This window comes from Cervus elaphus, chromosome 16 (genome assembly GCF_910594005.1).
Source record: "Cervus elaphus chromosome 16, mCerEla1.1, whole genome shotgun sequence".
Taxonomy (NCBI): domain Eukaryota; kingdom Metazoa; phylum Chordata; class Mammalia; order Artiodactyla; family Cervidae; genus Cervus; species Cervus elaphus.
Genome location: NC_057830.1, coordinates 15,053,192 through 15,072,457, shown reverse-complemented (window position 1 = coordinate 15,072,457; position 19,266 = coordinate 15,053,192). Strand labels below are relative to the sequence as shown.

General features: G+C 42.2%; 1 protein-coding gene across 1 annotated transcript in view; it reads left to right on the top strand.

Annotated features, from left to right (window-relative positions):
* RAD23B (RAD23 homolog B, nucleotide excision repair protein) overlaps positions 1-7,029 on the top strand; it is a 43,953-nt gene extending 36,924 nt beyond the window's left edge. The window contains exon 10 of the mRNA XM_043927385.1: positions 4,632-7,029. Within this exon, the coding sequence (XP_043783320.1) occupies positions 4,632-4,745 (114 nt within the window). The 3' untranslated portion in view covers positions 4,746-7,029. The remainder of the gene's footprint in view (positions 1-4,631) is intronic.
* Positions 7,030-19,266: the final 12,237 nt, after the last annotated feature.

The following is a 19,266-nucleotide window of genomic DNA, read 5'->3' as shown; positions in this document are numbered from 1 at the left end:
GCTCAGTAGTCCCTGGGGTTAGTGGCTCCTGCATTGGGTAGCCTAGATATAGAGTATTTCCATCGTGGAAGATAGCTCCTATTGCATGGAGCCAAATAGAGCATTATATGTATGTGTGAATTATATAAAATATGTATAGTGAATGTCAGAATCTGATACTCTGAGTCTCTTTTCACCCTGATCAGGTCAATCCATACAGGTTGTGCCATTGCAATAACCCAATTTTTATGATACTGTGACTAGTCAGTCATCTTCTCTGGGCCCCATGTAAATAGAGAATCATAGTACTTGCCCTGTCTTACCTTACAAAGTGTTTTGAGGTAGAAATCAGAGAAATTGCATATTAAATAACTTAATACTTAAAAAACCATCTGAGCTTTAATTTGTCTTTATGACATAAGCATATAAGTGTTCAAGGTTTATAACTAGTATTTCCTAAAAGATACTTTATATATTGTGCTGTTTTACCCCCTCAAATAATAGAAGTGACAGTAGACAATTGCTTCACTTGTTCTATAGTAACTTTTTTCTTTTTGAGACTGTTAGTTCTTGATTTCTGTGTTGGAGAAATTTACTTTTTGTTGCTTTTGCTTTTGGTGTCGTACAAGAGAACATTGCCTTACCCAAGGTCAGAAGACTTGAGCCTCTGTTTTCCCCAAAGAGTTTTATAGCTCTTACTACATTTACATAATGAAAAATGTCTGTGCCCCATTTTGAGTCAGCTTTTTGTTTATAGTGTGAGGTGTAGGAGTCTAGATGGGTATGTCTCGCCTGTATAATATTCAGTTGCCCAGCACCGTTTATTGAAAATATTGCTTTTTAAATTATCTTGGCATCCTTGTTGAAAATAAGTTGACCATAAATATGATTGTTTATTTCTGGGCTTTCAATTCTGTTCTATCGGTCGTATGTTTATCCTTATGCCAATCCTTCGTTGTCTTAATTATTCCTTTATAAGCTTTCAAATTGGTAAATGTGAGCACTCCATATTTTTTCTTCTTTCCCAATATTTTGGCTATTCTGGATCCCTTGCATTTTCATATCAATTTTAATACTAGCTTTTCCAATTTCTCCATAAAGAAAACCAGATGGGATTTTGATAGATAATTGTGTTTGTGTTTTTGGTTTGGTTTTTTTTTTTTCAGTGGATGAATTTGGGGATGTTGCCGTGTTGGCAGTATTGTCTTTACCAAGCCATGAACATGGAATGGGATGTCTTTCCGTATTGAATTTCCTTCAGAAATTTTTTAATCTTCAGTTTGTACTTTTGCTAAATTTATTTCTAAGTATTTTTATTCTTTGACACTGTTATAAATAGAATTGTGTTCTTTTTGTTTACTTATTTATTTTTGGCCACACCAACACATGTGGGATCTTAGTTCGCTGACCAGGAATCAAACCCATGACGCCTGCATTGGAAGCACAGAGTCTTAACCACTGGACCATTGGGGAAGTCCCTAGAATTGTTTGCTTAATTTCAGTTTTCGGATTGTTCATTGTTATATGGAGATACAATTTTGTGTTTCGTGCAGTTTTGTATACCAAAACACAATTTTTTGTACCTTCCTGAACTCATTTGTTAATTCTTAGTTTTTGTGTGTTCCTTAGGATTTCTGTATGTGAGATCATTTGAAGGTAGACATAGTTTTACTTCTTTTTCAATTCAGATGTCCTTTCTTTGTTATTATTTACATGTTATGTATATATATTTATTTGCTTAATTGTCCTGCTAGGACCGCCTCTATTGTTGAATAGCAGTGATAAGAGCCAACATCCTTATCTTGTTCCAGATATTAGAGGAAAATGAAGTATTAAGTCTTTCACCATTAAGTTTGGTGTTAGCAGTGGGTTTCATTAGATTCCTTTCATCAGGTTGAGGAAGCTCTCTTCTATTTCTATTACATTGGACGTTTTTGTCACAAAGGATGTGAGATTTTGTCAGATTGTGTGTTGACTGAGATGATCATGTGACTGTGTCCCTTTTTCTATCAGTATACTTTGCTGTGCTGATTGATTTTTCTGTGTTGGTTCAACCTTGCATTCCTGAGATGAATCCTCTGTGGTCGTGGTGTTAAATGCTCTTACGTGTTGCTGGAGTTGGTCTGCTAGTGATGTGTTGAGGATTTCTGCATCTTCATGCATAAGGAGTATTATTGGTCTGTAGTTTCCTTGTGGTGTCCTGGTCTGGTTTTGGTGTCAGGCTAGTACTGGTCTTACGGAGTGTGTTCCCTCCTTTTCTCTCGTTTGGAAGAGTTAGTGAAGAATTGGTGTTAATTTTTCTTTAAATTGCTGGTACAGTTCACCAGTGAAGTTATCTGGGCCTGGCTTTTGGGGAAGTTTTGTGATTAGTAATTAAGTCTCTTGTCATAGGATTTGTTCAGGTTTTCTGTTTTTTTTATCTTGAGTCAGGGTGGTTTTCGTTTCTCTAGAAATTTGTCTGTTTGATATACGTTGTCTTAATTTGTTGGCATACAGCCGTTCTTAGTATTCCCTTATTGTTGCTTTCATTTCTATAAAAAGTAATTATAATGTTCCCACATTTATTTCTGATTTTAGTCATTTGAATTCTCGGGGGTTTTTTTTTGTCATTTCAGTAAAGGTTTGTCAATGTTGTTGATTTAAAGGAAAACAAGAATTTTTGGTTTTGTTGATTCTGTATTTTTCTAGTCTCTTATTTTATTTCCTTCTGTTTGCTTTAGATTTAGTTTCCTCTTTTTTTTTTTCCCCCTAGTTTCTTAACATGAACTTCGATTATTGATTTACTCTCTCTTATTACACAGCATACCTTGTTTTATTGTGCCTCACTTCGTTATATTTTGCAGTTAATTCCTTTTTTACCAGCTAAAGGTTTTTGACTGTCAAGATGATGGTTAGCATCTTCTGGCAATAAAGTATTTTAAATTAAGGTATATACATTGATTTTTAGACATGCTGCTGCTGCACGCCTAACAGACTACAGTATAGTGTAAATATAACTTACATGCATTGGAAAAGCAAAAATTCTTGTGACCTGTTTTATTGCCATATTTGCTTTATAGCAGTATTCTGTAACCGAACCTGCAGTATCTCTGAGGTATACCTGTAGGTATTTACAACCAGAAACTTCTGCAAGAACTGCTACAGCAACATGCCATAAATTTTAGTGTATTGACGTTTTATTTTCATTCATCTTAGAGTATTTTCTAATTTTGTCATTTTTTTGATCTGTAGATTAGGGTTTTATCAATTTCCATATTTATGAATTTTCCAAATATCCTTCTTTTATTGATTTCTAAGTTCATTCCGTTGTGGTCAAAGAACATAATTTGTGTAATTTTAACCCTTATAAATTCATTGGGGCTTGTTTTTTGGCCCGACATAGTCTTTGTGGAGGATGTTCTGTGTATACTTGAGAAGGGTGTGTAATTTGCCATTGTTCAGTGTTCTGTATATGTCTGTTAGGTCTGGTTGGTTTATAGTATTTTTTCTGGTTTTCTTCTGCCTTCTCTTACCCATTTTAGAACTTGGGGATATTGAAGTCTCCAGCTGTTGTTGCACTTGAAGTCTTTCTGATTGTTTTATCATCATAAAATGTCTTTTAGTAACAATTTTAATCTTAAAGTCTATTTTGTCTGATATTAATATAGCCACTTCAGCTCTCTTTGTGTAGTTATTTGCATGGTATGTATCTTTTTCCATCCTTTACTTTCAGCATACTTGTGTCTTTGAATCTAAATTGTGTGTCTTACTGTAAAGCATAATGGTTTGATTGTGCCCTATCTGCCTTTTACTTCAGCTAGCCCAGCTTTAATCTGGACAAGACCTAAGGAACAGAATCGTTCTTGAGTTTCTTCTCCTTTCATGGATGAATATAATCATTCTTGAATTAGGCCTTTCGCCCGGTTTTTAAAGGTCGTTTCTTGATACAGTCTAATGCAAGGGACAAATGTGTGGTACCTGGGGGATTAGATTAATTCACCCGAGTGTTGAAAAGCTTTCAAAAGCGGTGATTCTTGAGTCACAAGTGATTTTCAATAGACTAGGAAAATAAAATTAAATGGATCATATCACCATTTAAAATGCTATAAAAATTAAGCAGATAAAAACAGAATACTGTATGTCTTGATTTCAGAAGTATGTTGTGTAATATTACTAATAATTGACCACACATTTTTGTAGTATAAAGTGTTTCATAAAGCAAGGAGGTTAAGAGTGATATTTGACCCTAAGTAAGAATGTGGCTTTTTTTTTTTTTTTTTTCTTTAACAAATAATTGGATTAGGTAGTTAAACTCACCTCCACCTCAGGTTGCTCTCATCATAGCTTCACCGCCTATGTACTAAAAGCCGTCTGATTCACAGATTGCTGTAGGGCCATTTATTTTTAAACTACCACAGCGGCTGATTTTTGGTGTTAATGCCAGTGAGTGTTATCAGAGTGTCTGTTTGGCCTTGAAGCTCTAACCAGGAGCAGAGAGTTTGTAAGTGGCTGCAGCAAAGGGCCCAAGTCCTGTCTCGCCCCTTGAATGGTACAGCAACTCCATTGTCAGAAAGGGATGAGTTCATGTAACATTCTTAAGCTTTTTTGCATCCTTTATAGTATGTTTTCAAACAATGATGACTCCATAATATGTTTTCTTTCTTTTCTTTCAGTTAAAGGCATTAGGATTTCCTGAAGGACTTGTGATACAAGCATATTTTGCTTGTGAGAAGAATGAGAACTTGGCTGCCAATTTTCTTCTACAGCAAAACTTTGATGAAGATTGAAAGGGACTTTTTTTTAATCTCACACTTCACACCAGTGCATTACACTAACTTTGTTCACTGGATTGTCTGGGATGACTTGGGCTCATATCCACAATACTTGGTATAAGGTAGTAGATTGTCGGGGGTGGGGGGGAGGGACCTAGGATATCGGGCAGGGATATATACAGTGCATGTCTGCTTCGGTCAGCAGATGCCGCAGATCCACACAGTGTGTAAAATACAACCAAAAATCAGCTTCTGCAGGTCTTTATTTCTTCTATAAAACAGTAGGTAACTTTTCCTAGGTTTCACTCTTTTTAGTGTACTAGATCCAGAAATTTAGTGTAATGCCCTGCTTTATATTTCTTTGACTTAACATTGGTTTCAGAAAGAATCTTTGCTACCTAGAATCTACAGTCCCTATTTTATGGCAACACTGGATAATGGCTTTGTGAAATTGGAAAAAAAGAAAAATGGGAGTGACTGTAAATGGAAATGCCAAATTATTGATGGTTATTGTTGCTGCTTCAAATAAGTATAAAATTAATGTGTAAGAAAGCCCATTCTTTCATGATACGTACTTGGGGTTGAAGGGGGGAGATGGGGAACGTTTTCTTAAGATGAAAATAATTAACTGCTATTTTAAATTTCTTGATCATTGAATGTGAGACCCTTCTAACATGATTTGCGAAGCTGTACAAGTCTAGGCAGAGTTATTTTTCTGTTTACATTTTTTTTTTTTTTTTGGTTTATTTTGGGGGGTAAATTGGTAGCTGCCTAATTACTGTTTACTTCATTGTTATATTGCAGTAAAAAGTTATAAAAACCACGGTTGCATGTTTGCTTTTGATGTATCCCTTTGTGGAGTTAGCACTTTGGGGCCAATGAAGAAATGCAGCATTCACTCTCCCTGTCTTCCCCTTCCCTCAGCAGAAATGTGTTTGTCAGCAAGTCGTGAATTCCAACTGCTGCCTTTTTAAAAACCCACAGAATGCTGATTCAGTTCAAGATTAATGCAAATGTCTCAAAACTGGGTTTCTGATATTTGTAAATGTTTTTCCTTATTAGATAAGAATGTATGACCATTAAAGTCATTAGGATTATTTTGCTTTTGAAAAGAGAAGGTGGACAGAACTACAATCCAGCATCTATTATTGCATTGGAAAGACTGACGAAATCTTTTGGAAGGGTTGGGAGATGCAGCTGGAATAGTACTTTGGAAAATATACAATCAAGATATCTCATGGCATATTAAAAGAAAAATCTTAATAGCAGTGTTGGCTTTTATTTGGATTTTTTTCATCTCAGCTTTTTTCTTTGGAATCTCCTTTGTTGGCATTGTTATTTGATCATGAAGAGGGGGCAGGTGTCTACTTGTTTTTTTTTTTCCCCGAGCTCTTTTCCTGAGTATTAAAAAGACTAAAGAAATAATTTTTTTTCTACATACTGAGTTAAGAAGATGAATTTGCACAGATTTCATCCTGCATAATCTCTTAATAATCCTTAGCACAGTTTGGTGATGACTTTTAAGCTTTTACATCATGCACTCGTAACCTATCTCTTATGAAAATAAACAAAATTATGATTTTTTTCCCATGTTAATTATGTAGTTTAATCTTCATGTGTTTATTCCATAAACACAACAAAACCTTTGGACTTTGTATTACCTGTATGTTTTATAATGGATTGTGCAAAAATGTCTCAGAATAAAATGAGGATTTGTAAATATGTTCATCTTTCAAGGTAGAGCAATGAGTTGGGAAGTGGGATGGCATTCCTGGTGAGATAATGGAGTGTTCATTTATTTAGACGATATTTTACCTGCTACTTAATTGCTGAGAGCAGAGTGACAACTGGAAAAGGAGAGAGAAGCGACCAGCAGCACCTTCTCTTCTCTGGAAAGTGACAGCAGGAGGTGACCGATCACATGGAGCTTTTGTCCTTGGACAGCAAAACTACAAATAGTGGGATTAATAGTTACCAGAAGACAATTCAGGCCAAGTTTTGACCATTCTTTACAGTGCTCTGTTTATCTGCGGAAAGAATCAGCCATGACACCATGAAAGAAATAGGCTTTATGTGACCTTTTGCTGTTATCTTTTAATTTACAAACATTTGGTAAATCTCTTAATCTAAGTGGCTACGTGACTTTGGAATTTTGCGTTTGAGGTATTCTGTCATCTGTCTCTTGAAATCTATTGATTGTTTAAGTTGCTCTGTGGAAAACCTGAAGAAGCTTAAGTTTATACTTGTTAAATTCTTAATTGCCATCTAGTCAAATATATTTTTACATTGTTTAAAAATACTGAAGTGTTCCACCATATGATTTTTTTTCTCCTGTACTCAATGGCTAGGATTCTAGAGAATTAATTATAAAATATTTTCAATATATCCAACATGGCATTTCTCATTTCTTATAATGATTTTACTGTATAGAATCTTAGATTGGAAAGTGACAGTGCCCCATCACTGAACCTTCTGTTTCTTCAGGTGAATTAGGGTGTGGGATGCCCGGCACTAGGTCGATTTTATTGGGTCTCCTGTTTGTGTTCACTGTGAAAAAACATCAACGCAGAGATGGGACACTTCCTCTAGAATGTATATAACAGAGTTTATGGGGGCTTTAGAGATTTCAGGGAGTTCTCTCTTTTCCAGACCTTATTATTATTATTATTTTTTTTGTTAACATGAGCCAGCCTGAGATGGCTACAAAGTATTCAAAAGCAAGCAGTTTCCAGGAGTCCTTCTGACCACATCTGTGTTCTGCTGAGCTGCCTAGCTGTGTGGCTCAGGTACAATGTGTTCTTCCAGTTGACTTCCCACTGTCCATTTTGTTCCACTTTGTTCTAAGCCAGGGACCAGCAAATTGCAGTCTCATGAGCCAGATTTGGCTCACTGCCTGTTGTATGAGCCATGAGCTAAGAATGGCCTTTACAGTTTTTAGTGTTTTGTTTACAAAAAGGTGAAAATTAAGATTGCAATCCCAGTGTCCATAAATAGTTTTGGTGGGACACAGCAATGCTCCTTTATTTACATATTATCTATAATCAGCCACTTTTGTGCTGAAGAGGTTTGCTGTTGACTAGTTTGCAACAAACACTGGCCAGCAAAACCTAAATACCATCTGGCCCTTTACAGAAAGTTCCATCCTTGTCTTAGATTGCAACTAGGCCCATCATATGTTAAATTGTGACGCTTTTCCCCCTTTTATTTGTCATTCTTGGCCTCTTGAGGTCTTGACTTCAGTTTACTTTGTTGGTGGGGTCTTTCAGAGGTGTGGTATCACCCCCACATTTTCGTTATCACAGGGAGGAGCGCCTGGTATGCTAGTCTAGCGTGTATGTGATGTCTAAAATTATTCTTTGCTATTGCTATACTATTTCTCGTGCTTTAGTAAGATAACTAAATAAAGCACCAAGTGAGTAAGTGAAAGTGCTATTCTCAGTTGTGTCCAACCCTTTGCTACCCCGTGGCCTGTAGCCCACCAGTTTCCTCTGACCATGGAATTCTCCAGGCAGGCATACTGGAGTGGGTAGCCATTCCCTTCTCCGAGGGAATCTTCCCGACCCAGGGGGTCAATCCTGAGTCTCCTGCATTGCACGCAGATTCTTTACCGTCTGAGTCACCAGAGAAGCCCAAAATTCAGCACTAAGTGGTGTCAGAAGCACTTTGCATAGTGATGACTGATTCAGAACAGAGAAGTCAAATGAAGGCATCTGGGAATGCTCGGGCCCTGGGGTCAGACTTGGGTCCGTGAAAGGGAGGATCTTAACTACAGCTGGAAGGGTGGATGAAACCCTGGAGGGAGAGAGTGAGCAGTTGAACCTGAACTGTGTGGGTGGTTTGGGGGTGGGGGCAACGGTGACGGAGGCAGGGAGCAAAGCTTGGACTCGCTAGGGAAGAGACGGCAACCTGCACCAACGTTTGGGGAGCCACACCAAATAATGACAAATGGGTTATAAAAGGCCTTCCCTATCATATAGTTAATATGACAAACGTGGTCCCTCAAGAAGGGTTTGCACTGTGAAGAGGAGGCTAGGAGGACCAAAGAAACATCACTCCTGACTAATTTGTTTCACGTGGTGCTGTGGATTCCATAGTGAATGGAAACGTGATCTTTGCCATTGAGCGCGGTTTACTATGGCAGAGACTGAAGACTAATGGATCCTTCAACGGGTACAGCGTAGCTGGAGCACAGACCTGCTTCCTGTCTCATGCAAACTTATTTTCTATTCTTGTTGCGCTAGTAGGCTTTCATCCTCTCGCCTCACCTGGCTCAGAATGAGTTACAGATGTTTGTAGATGGTGTTCCTCTCCAGACCATGAGGTGGTCTTCAGGTACCTGGCGAGGTTGGCCTCCCAAGGAGCCTCGCCATTTTTCTCCAGTGTTTGAACTATTAGGTTTTCTGTGATGAAAACTGAACACTTCTACACTTTGACCAGCTCTAGATGGGCTTTCACACTTCAAGCCTGTGTCTGCCAGGACTGCTTGTTGGACTGCAACCTTAAGTCTCAAAGGATATTTGATGTGCATCCTGAGTTTTGTTACTGGCATCTACCATCTCTATGACAAAGTCCAAATTGGTCTCAAAATTCTTCTTAGAGTGTCTGGCAGTAAATCACAGAAGTCAGCTGGGTTTTATTTGCCAACAATAACAGATTAGAAGAACACCATAAGTTACCTCAAAATTGGTTAAAAATTGGATGAGAATGAAATGGGGCTGGTGGGTCTATGCCTTAGAACAGCTTAAGGTTATAATTTGTGTGTGTGGCAAGGGATGCTTTTATGTACCCTGAAGTGATTTTTTTGTTTTTCTTTGCAGTTTTTTTTGCATTTTAGTCCTATTTGTTGATGGTGGCATTTTGTGGAGTTTTCTTTGATTTCGTTTTTGTCTTCAAATTTCTTTTTGGTCAATAAGGTTGCTTCTACTTGTTTGATATCATTTAAGGTAATATTTATCTCCACTTTAAAATAATTTTGTATCTTAAATTTTGGGGTTATAAATTTTATGCTATGTTTGCATTTTTGCAAAGAACCTTAATTTCTTCATCCTTACACAGTTTCAGACTTACAGAAAATTGTGGGAATAGCACAAAAAGCTCCCAATTAAACCCACCCACTACTTCCCCAAACCCACTTAAGTTTTGCAGTTGTCCTAGTAATGTCTGCCATAGAAGAAGGCTTCAGTCGAGAATGATACACTGCATTAAGTTGGTTTCCAGTCTATACTCTTTCACAGTCCTTCCTTGATGTTTAGGAGCTTAACTTTTTTTTTTTTTTTAAGATTACAGGGTGCTTGTCTTATGCAATGTCCCTCAATTTACATTTGGTGTTTCCTCATGACTAGACTCAGATTATGCATTTTTGGAAAAAGTGCTGCTATGCCCTTTCCAAATGACATAATTTCTTTTTTTATTAATAAGTATTCACTTGTATTCTGGCTCATCTGTACTCTTTACCTCATTTGTAATCTGCATTCCTGTATGGACTGCGTTCCTGTTTTACTCACTGGTATATAGTCCATAACTCACTACATTGATGCTCAGATTATCCTGTTTTTTCCCTAAGATTTATTTTTTTGGATGTGGACCATTTTTAAAGTCTTTAATTTGTTATAATATTGTTTCTGTTATGTTATGGTGTTTTGGGTCATGCAGCATGTGGGATCTTTTAGCTCCCCAACCAGAGATTGAACCCCCACCGCCTGCACTGGAAAATGAATCTCAACCACTGGACTGCAAGGGAAGTCACCGTCCCATTGTTTTTGTTCGTAAAGCTGGTGTCTGTGTTTGGCATGTCCTTATCACTCTTTTGTGTACTTCCTTACTTTCTCACACAATAATATGTTTCAGGCTCTCGTATTAGGTTGGCCAGATAGTTGGGAAAACCTGAGTGAACTTTTTTTGACCAGCCCGGTATTCTCTGCACCAGCCCTGGAATTTGCCATATTCTCCAAGAAGCTCTGGTTCCCTTTCATGCAGATTGTATGTAGAGACCAAAACTTTGTTATAGGTGTGCTTAATTGTTACTGGAGTCTCACTGCTCCTAAGCATTTCAGTAGACACGTAGAAGATAAATACACATATGCAAACATTACATCTGTATTCCTATGCCTACATACGGATATTGAACATGAGTTCACACTGGTATTCCCCCTCCCCCCGCCCCCCGCCTTTTTTTAACACGTTATCGTCTCCCTTTAGTTTACTGAAGTATAGTTGATTTACAGTGTTGGGTTATGTTCTGGTGTGCAGCAAAGTGATTCAGGTATATGTGTATACACATACATGTAATATATTTTATATATACTTTTTCATATTTCCCATTCTACTATTTTCCAAAATGTAGTTGTATCTGTTCATCCCACACTCTTAATTTCTCCCTCCCCCCACCCACCGCCCCTTCCCTTTTGGTAACCAAAAATTTGTTTTCTGTGTCTGTGAGTCGGTTTTCTTTTTGTGAATAAGTTCATTTGTATCATGTTTTAGGTTCCACATATAAATAATATGTCTTCTTCTGACTGACTTCACTTAGTATGATAATCTCTTGGTCTATCCATGTTGCTGCAAATGGCATTATCTTTTCTTGGGCACCGAGAGACTTAACTGCCATTCTGTTCAGTATGTTTGCTAATTTGTCATCTCTGTGTATAATGGCATTATTTCATTCCTTTTATGGCTGAGTAATATTTCTTTGTGTGTGTATGTATACCATATCTTCTTTATCCGTTCCTCTGTTGATAAACATTGAAGTTGCTTCCATGTCTTGGCTATTGTAAATGCTGCTATGAATATTGAGGTGTGTGTATCTTTCTGAATTAGTTTTCTCTGGTATATGCTCAGGAGTGGGACTGCTGGATCATATAGCAACTCTATTTTTAGTTTTTTAAGGAACCTACCTACTGTTTTCCATAGTGGCTGCACCAATTTATATTCCCACCAAGAGTCGGAGGGTTCCCTTCACTCTCCCCCGCCTCCAGCATTCACGTGTAGACTTGATGATGGATGTTGTGCCTGGCCACAGCGGTACCATTAATACTGGTCCAGTACCACAAAGTTCGTTCTGGCTTCTCCTTCATTATTCCCAACCCCTTTCTTGGACGCTAAGAGGCTTAACTGCCATTATGTTCAGTATGTTTGCTTCTTTGTCACCCCCTCTGTATATAAACAATCTGCTTAGCCACTCAGCTGCCTAAGTGTGTGTTTCAGGTGCTAGTGGTGGTCGGGGAGATGGCAGGAGGAGCAGACGAGTGGAGGGGAGTGCGGCCACAGGCTGGACTATTCATGGCTCCCCCCAGAATTGTGCTCTGTTGTGTCTTTGTGTTGGCACACGCTGCTACCCTGATTCATTCATTCAGCAACTAATGAGCAGTTGCCTAAGGCCAGGCAAGCCTTTGGTTTGGCATTGCTCCCACCTCTTTTACTGATTCCTCAGTGTTCAAAACCATATAAGACCCCATTTGCCCATGAACCCCTTTTCCCTTCAATTTGAGCCAGAGAACTCTTCTCTCAATTCCCTCAGCAACTTGTGTCTACTCTGAAGGTGGAGATCCTGGATTGAAATTGTCTGTGTCACCCATTAGACTATACAGTGAATGAACAGGCATCTGACGAGCTCTTTCAAGTCCGTGCCTGTGTCTTTCATCTCGGTATCCTCAGAACGAGTGAAGGGTGGAGGTGCCGGTCAGCACTGCATGGATAAACAGGCAATGTACAAATAACTGGGACAACCTTTGTCGTTTTTACTAGGGCTCCAGGTTCATCCTTACCAGGTCTGTCATCCCTTCAGCTCTAAAAGCCGACTTAAGAAGTTTAGGGGCAAAGAAGAGAGTCCCAGAGCCTGCTCTGTTTTTCTCTCCTCAGCCCAGGGACCTTGGCACCAGATTCTGAAGGCCTGACACATAATACAGGGAGCTGGCTGGTGGTAGAGGCAGCAGGATTCAGTTGACAGATTCCAGATGGGTCCGCCTCTGAGACGTAAACAGAGCAGACCGACAGCTGCAGTCCCAAGAATCCCAGGCTGGGGCAGGTCAGAGGGACCTGAAGATCTGGGCTTGGAGTCAGGCCTGGATTTCTGTCTTCACACCCCATGCCAGCTCAGTGACTTCAGCCATGGGTCCCGCTTGCCTCCTGTAAAGCAGAGCCCACCCCAGAGCTTGCTAGTAGGGGTCAAGGGAGAGAGTAGATGGGAGAACACCCTTCCCGAGGCCAGGGCTGTTTTCTGACGTGCTTGCAGACTGCCTGTCCTGGAGGCTGGGAGTTCTTTTGCCTTTCTGCAACGTGAGGCATGGCGCCTGGAGGACAGAGTGGCTGATTGATTATCTATGGTGCTGGGTGCGCCTCCTTGATCCCGGGATGCCTGGGTCCTCTCTCCGCTGTTAGCAGCTCAGCGTTCCCAGGGGGGCTGGTGGCCTTTCCATTCATCTGGTCAGCGTGGCACAAACATTGGCAACACATGCACATAAGGTGTTCATGTCTACACACCGTTTCTGAGCAATGCTGACTTTTCTCCTGTCTGTTTCTAGGCCAAGGCATTGGCAGCTATGTCTCATCTCTGAATCAAGTTTGGCAGAGAACCCAGAAAAATTGCCTACTGCCCATTTCACCCATCCCTAGGGACACTGTGTGTGTCTTTTAGATTTCCTCTGACTGTCTCCTGCCAGTGGCACAGGACCTCAGGAATGGGCCTGTGGGTGCCACCCAGTGACCAAGCAACCGGGCCTCTGTCATGCCTCATCTCCAGCCTCCACTTGAACACTTCTAGCGGTGTGGCCCTCGCTACCACCAGCTCAGACTTCCTACATTTCAGACACCCCAGGATTGTCAAGCTCCCCTCTCCCCTCTACCTGTCCAGGGCCATCCTCAGGGCTGGGTTCACTTCTAGGGGTCACCCTGAGTCCATGTGCCAGCCTCTCAGGTCTTTGAGAAGAGTGATCGTGTCTCCCAGACCACCTCCCACCCTGGCCCTTTGGCCAAGTCTCCTCCATGCTGAAAAAAAATCCCTCACTTGGAATGAGTTATGCCAATGTTAAAGAATCCGCCTGCAATGTGGGAGACGTGGGATCAATCCCTGGGTTGAGAAGATCCCCCTGGAGAAGGGGATGGCAACCCACTCTAGTATTCTCGCCTGGAGAATCCCCATGGACAGAGGAGCCTGGCGGGTTGCAGTCCATGAGGCCGCAAAGAATCGGACGTGACTGAGCGACTAAACACAGCACACATGACGATGTTATGCTGATAAACACAATAGTTGAGGGAGGGTGTAAGTGGTGCAAACTGCTAGAGGAGATCTTACCTCCCTTGTTCTGTGCATGATGTCTCCATTAATGCTGACCGAATTTGAGCTTGCTCGTTTGACAGCCACAGTACACTGTGGCCTTGGTTTGAGCAGCTGTGCTTATAATACCAAAGTTTTCAAGATACCCATGTGCTTGGAGTCCACATCTGACCCATGTTACAGAAGCATAAACAGCCTACCCCAGGCTTATATATGTGTGTGTATATATATGTGTATATGTATATACTACTACTAGCTACTGAACAAAAGCTGTTTTCAGAGAGTCCTCTTTGGGCCCAAGAGAAGGTGGATAACCTTTACAAGTCCCAAGTGTCTCAGCCTGTGCTGCATGCATTACCTATACTAGTGTTATCGCCAATTTACAGATGGATTAACTGAGGTTTCAGGGATTCCCTAGTGGCTCAGACGGTAAAGCATCTGCCCGCAATGCGGGAGACCTGGGTTTGATCCCCGGGTCGGGAAGATCCCCTGGAGAAGGAAAGGGCAACCCACTCCAGTACTCTTGCCTAGAAAATTCCATGGATAGAGGAGCCTGGTGGGCTATACAGTCCATGGGGTCGCAAAGAGTCAGACAGGACTGAGCGACTTCACTTTCACTTTCACTGAGGTTTCAATCAGGCCAAAGCTACACAGTTACCAAGTGCAGAGCCAGGAGGCAAACATGGGTGATGTTGTTTTCTTTTCATCCTGACCTCTTCCTATCTCCTGAATTAAGCTTCTTTCCTTCCAGTGATTTAAAAAAAATTCCTCCTTGCTGTTTCGACAGCTATTTGCTCCTCTGATGATTTGCTTAGCAGTTCTTAAAATGTGGCCTGAAGACTGCTTTCGAGGCGTCCATGACACACAGGTACATCGTAGAGTTTCCCAGGGGTTGCATGGAATATGACATGACAGCAGATGGAATGAGGGGGAAGTTGTGGGAAGCCAGCTGTCTTCCACTAAGCCAGGTACCAGAGAGGTTTGCAAAAATCAAACACAACACCATTCCTGTCACTGATGTCTTAAAACATTATTTTTCACAAAGATTAAAAATAACATTTAGTAGGTTTATTTTAAATGAATTAACTTTGGGGGACTTCCCTGGCAGCCCAGCGGTTAAGACTTTGCCTTCCAGTGCAAGAGGTGTGGATTTGATCCATGGTCACAGAGTTAGGATCCCACATGCCTTGATGGCCAAAAAACCAAAACATAAACTACAGAAGCAATAGTGTAACAAATTCAACAAAGACTTTAAAAATGGTCCACATCAAAAGAAATCTTTTTAAAAAAATGAATCAACTTTTAGAACTTCTCAATTTTAATTTCTTATTAAGTATTGATAGATCTAACTGACACAAAGAAAAACTCTGGGGTTTCTCAGTTTTTAAGAGGGAGAAGAGGTCTCAAGACCAGAAAGTTTGAGAACTGCTGTGTTAGATGATGGTTTTTCCACTTTAGACTTGTTAAATGACCCCAAACACACTATATGGGATAGTCACTGGCGTGTTGGCGAAAGATTTCCTCCTGTCTGCTGCAGACATGGTGGGGATGCTGATACCTGGAGCTTGTATGCTGTCTGTCTGCCAATTGCCTTCCATTCGCTCTCAGGGTAATGCAGGCTGAACTCCTCTGATTGGCTTTCCGTGCCCTTTACAGGCTGGCTTCAGCAGATGCCTCCAGCCCGTCTCCCTGCCTCTCCACCATATGCAGCACGACTCCATTATCCAGGCTTTCCACACCTGAACACACACTTACACGTGCTGCTCACTCTGCCTAGAAATTCTCCATATTCCTCTCTTCTCGTCTGAACTCCTTTCCCACCTTTAAAACCCGCTTCAGTAGCACAAGCTCTGGGAAGGCGCTCTTGCCCAGGAGCCAGCAGAGGGCTGCTCACTCGTTCTACTCCGAACGTGCAGTGCACCCACTGCTTATCTGACCCTAACTTCATTTGCACATTTGTTTTACGGACATCACGTCAAAGCCAAAGCAAAACTTGCCAAGTCAATCATCAGCAATAGGAGCTCGGCACCCACGACTTACAAGGGAACTGGAAGGAACTGTGCTTTGGATCCCTGCTACAGGTTTGGGGTGGAAGTGGGGATGCCCTGGTGTTGGAGAGGGAAGGTAACATGGAAAACCCACTTTGAGTGATGGGGAGATGCCAGGACCGGCTCTCCACCGTGCCCTGACACGCCCCCTTGTGGTGAGGGAGCGCTATGCAGTGTTTCAGGTGGGAGGATGGGGACGAACCCCGCAGGTTATGGGCAACCAGCATCTCTGTGTCCTGGAAGAGATGAAGGCACCTGTGGGGAATCCAGCTCGGGGGAGGAGTAGGGGAGACGCTGGTCTAGAAAAGGCATCCCCTAGTGGCCCTCTGTTGCCCCAAGGAACGCCGCGGTTCTCTGTGTAGGGGAAAGGACAGAAGGGAACTAAACCTACAGGGCCATGGGCACTAGGCTTTATACATTGACTCGTTTAATCCTGCCATGTGGATGAGAAGCTGAGGCTCAGAGAAGGTGACATAACTAGAACATAGCCCAGGGAGGATGGGGACCTGTCTCCAGGCCACCCTCATGTCCCCCTTTATGCTGATTTTCTGTCTGTGTGAGCACTGGGGTTGAGGAGACAGTGCGATAGCCTTCATCTGAGATGCTCTTGTACCTTGCCCTCCTATGGCACGCCCAGAGGGAGGAACCCAGGCAAAGCTCTTAGGATTTAGTCAGATGGCTTTTTTTGTTTGTCTGTTTCTCTTTCAGATTTATGTTACAGTCAGTACATGGAGTGGGGTGAGGGTGGAGAAAATCCTCCCTTTAGAAGAATCAGCCTGTTCACCTTCAAAACCCAGCCACACACACAGACAAGATCTTCCAGCCTTCTCCTAGGCTCTGTGACGGAGACATCCCAGGCTGACCTGTGACACCACCTGAAGCCCCCTGCTCCCTTCTGTCTGGCCCTGACCCAGTCTATGTGTCACTTTCTGGCTGAACTGATGGCCCTCTCTTAACCACGGGGATTCTTCAGCATGATGCCCCTGCAGCCATAAGTATTTACCGACCTCCTACTGTATGCAAGACACAAGGAGGAGGCTGAACAAACCAGCTGCCTCGAAAGCTACACTTTGATGTTTTACATCTGAGGCTTCTGTATAATTCTACTATGGAAAAAGATAGAGTTAATAACTAAAAAGAAACACAGAAAGAAAAAACAAGTCTGCGCCCTCTTGCTTCATTGAACCACTGTAGGTTTTGTTTTCTTAATGGGGGTGGTGGTGGGGAGGGTCATTTATTTATTTTGTTTTTAGCAAAGGAGACAGCTGTGGTCAGATCTATTTTCAAAGAAATAAAGATAATCGTATGGCTTCTCAGCCCTTCCTTACAGCCACAGTATAGGAAGCCGGGAGCCCACTGCCCACTAAAGTGGAAGCTTTCTCTGGGTCCCGAGCTTGGAACTGGTCCTCTTTGCCCTGCTAGGTGCTCCCAGGGAAGACAATGGCAGGTAATGTGGCTTCTCTCTGGTTCCAGGAGCAAAAGGAAATGTCAGTTGCTTCTGGGAAGGAAGACGATCTTCTCTGAGGTAGGGAGCATGAAATCAGTGTAGTCAAAACACCATCCCAACTAACCCCTTCTGCTCCCTGGGAACTCTGAGGACAGCCTTGTGGAGTAAAAAGATCCCAGTCTTTGAAATAATACAAGTGAATAAAAGTCACTCAGTCATGTCTGATTCTTTGTGACCCCATGGGCTATAGAGGCCATGGAATTCTCCAGGCCAAATACTGGAGTGGTGGCCGTTCCCTTCCCCAGGAGATCTTTTCAACCATGGAATCGGACCCAGGTCCCCCGCACTGCAGGCAGATTCTTTACCAGCTGAGCCACCAGGAAAGCAAATGTGGGTTTGAATCCTGATTTGGCCACTAATTAGTCCTGTGATCTTGGCCAACTCACTCAAATATTCCGAGTCCAAGTGCCCTCATATGTATTGATAATAATTATTATTTATACCGACCTCACTTAACAGTGATAAGATGTATTACAAAGCCACAGCCTAAGAAGTAACTCAGGAGAAAGTAGACAAACAGAACAAAGCCAGAAATCCTGCAGCAGATCTAGGAACATAGGAGAGCTTGGCATGTGAGGGAAGACACCAAAATCAGTGGACAGAGGATGGAATCTTTAGTGAATGCTTCTAGGGAGACTGGCTTCTATCCGGACAAAAATAGTCATCTTACATGTATGCGTGCCTGTCTTCAGCTGCTTGGGTGCTCACTTGCTTTAGTCACGTTGGACTCTTTGTGACCCTGTGAACTATAGCCCACCAGGCTCCTCTGTCCATGGGATTCTCCAGGCAAGAACACTGGAGTGGGTTGTCATGCCCTCTTCCAGGGGATCTTCTCAACCCAGGGATGAAACCCAGGACTCTTATGTCTCCTGCATTGGCGGTCAGGTTCTTTACCACTAGTGCCAACTGGGAAGCCATCTTCAGCTGACTAAGACTTAAATGTAAAAGAGAAAGCTGAAAACTAATTAAAGGATGTTTTAGGGACCTGTCTGAACAAGAGACGCCATCATGGGAGTGGACATCTGCCCAAGGAGATCCAAAAAGCTCGTCCAGCTGCAGTTTCTGCCCCAGAGGAACCAACTCTACCTTCAACCAGCTCGTGCTAGAGGTTGTTCACGAGTGGCAGCAACTTGCTGCCACTGTCCTGATTGCAGATAATCCAGAAGATGAGGCTCTCCGGCCGGGAGGACAAACCACTGTAACAGATGCTGTGCATGTGTGGAGGCACCCACACCAAGGTTGGTGCCCTCATGGGGGGCAGCCGTGCCCCCCAGGAAGAGGCTGGTGAGGGGCTCCATCTTCACCATCACCTGAGGTGACGCCACGTTCCCCTGGATTGCAGCCCCCTCCCACTCCCTGGTCCTCCCAAGGGCCCTGGGAACTGACGCGGCCACACCAAACCCAACAAGTGCTCCAAGGGTCAGAAGTTCAAGAACACTGGAGGCCAATGCACCGGCTAAGGCTCTAGGAACTAACCTTAGATCCTGCCTTGTTATGAAAAAGATTTTGGATGTTACGAGGGGGGAAAAAACTAGTAAAAGGAATGTGAGCATCGTTTTCACAAGGCAATCCCGGAAGGATAGAGGTGCATGTGTTGCCTTGTAGGATGGAGCCAATGTACTGCCTTGGGTGGAGGGGGTGGGCTGGACCAGGCTTCTGGCTCGGAGGGTACCGTGGAGTCCGGGGACTTGAAACATTCAGGGCCTCTCC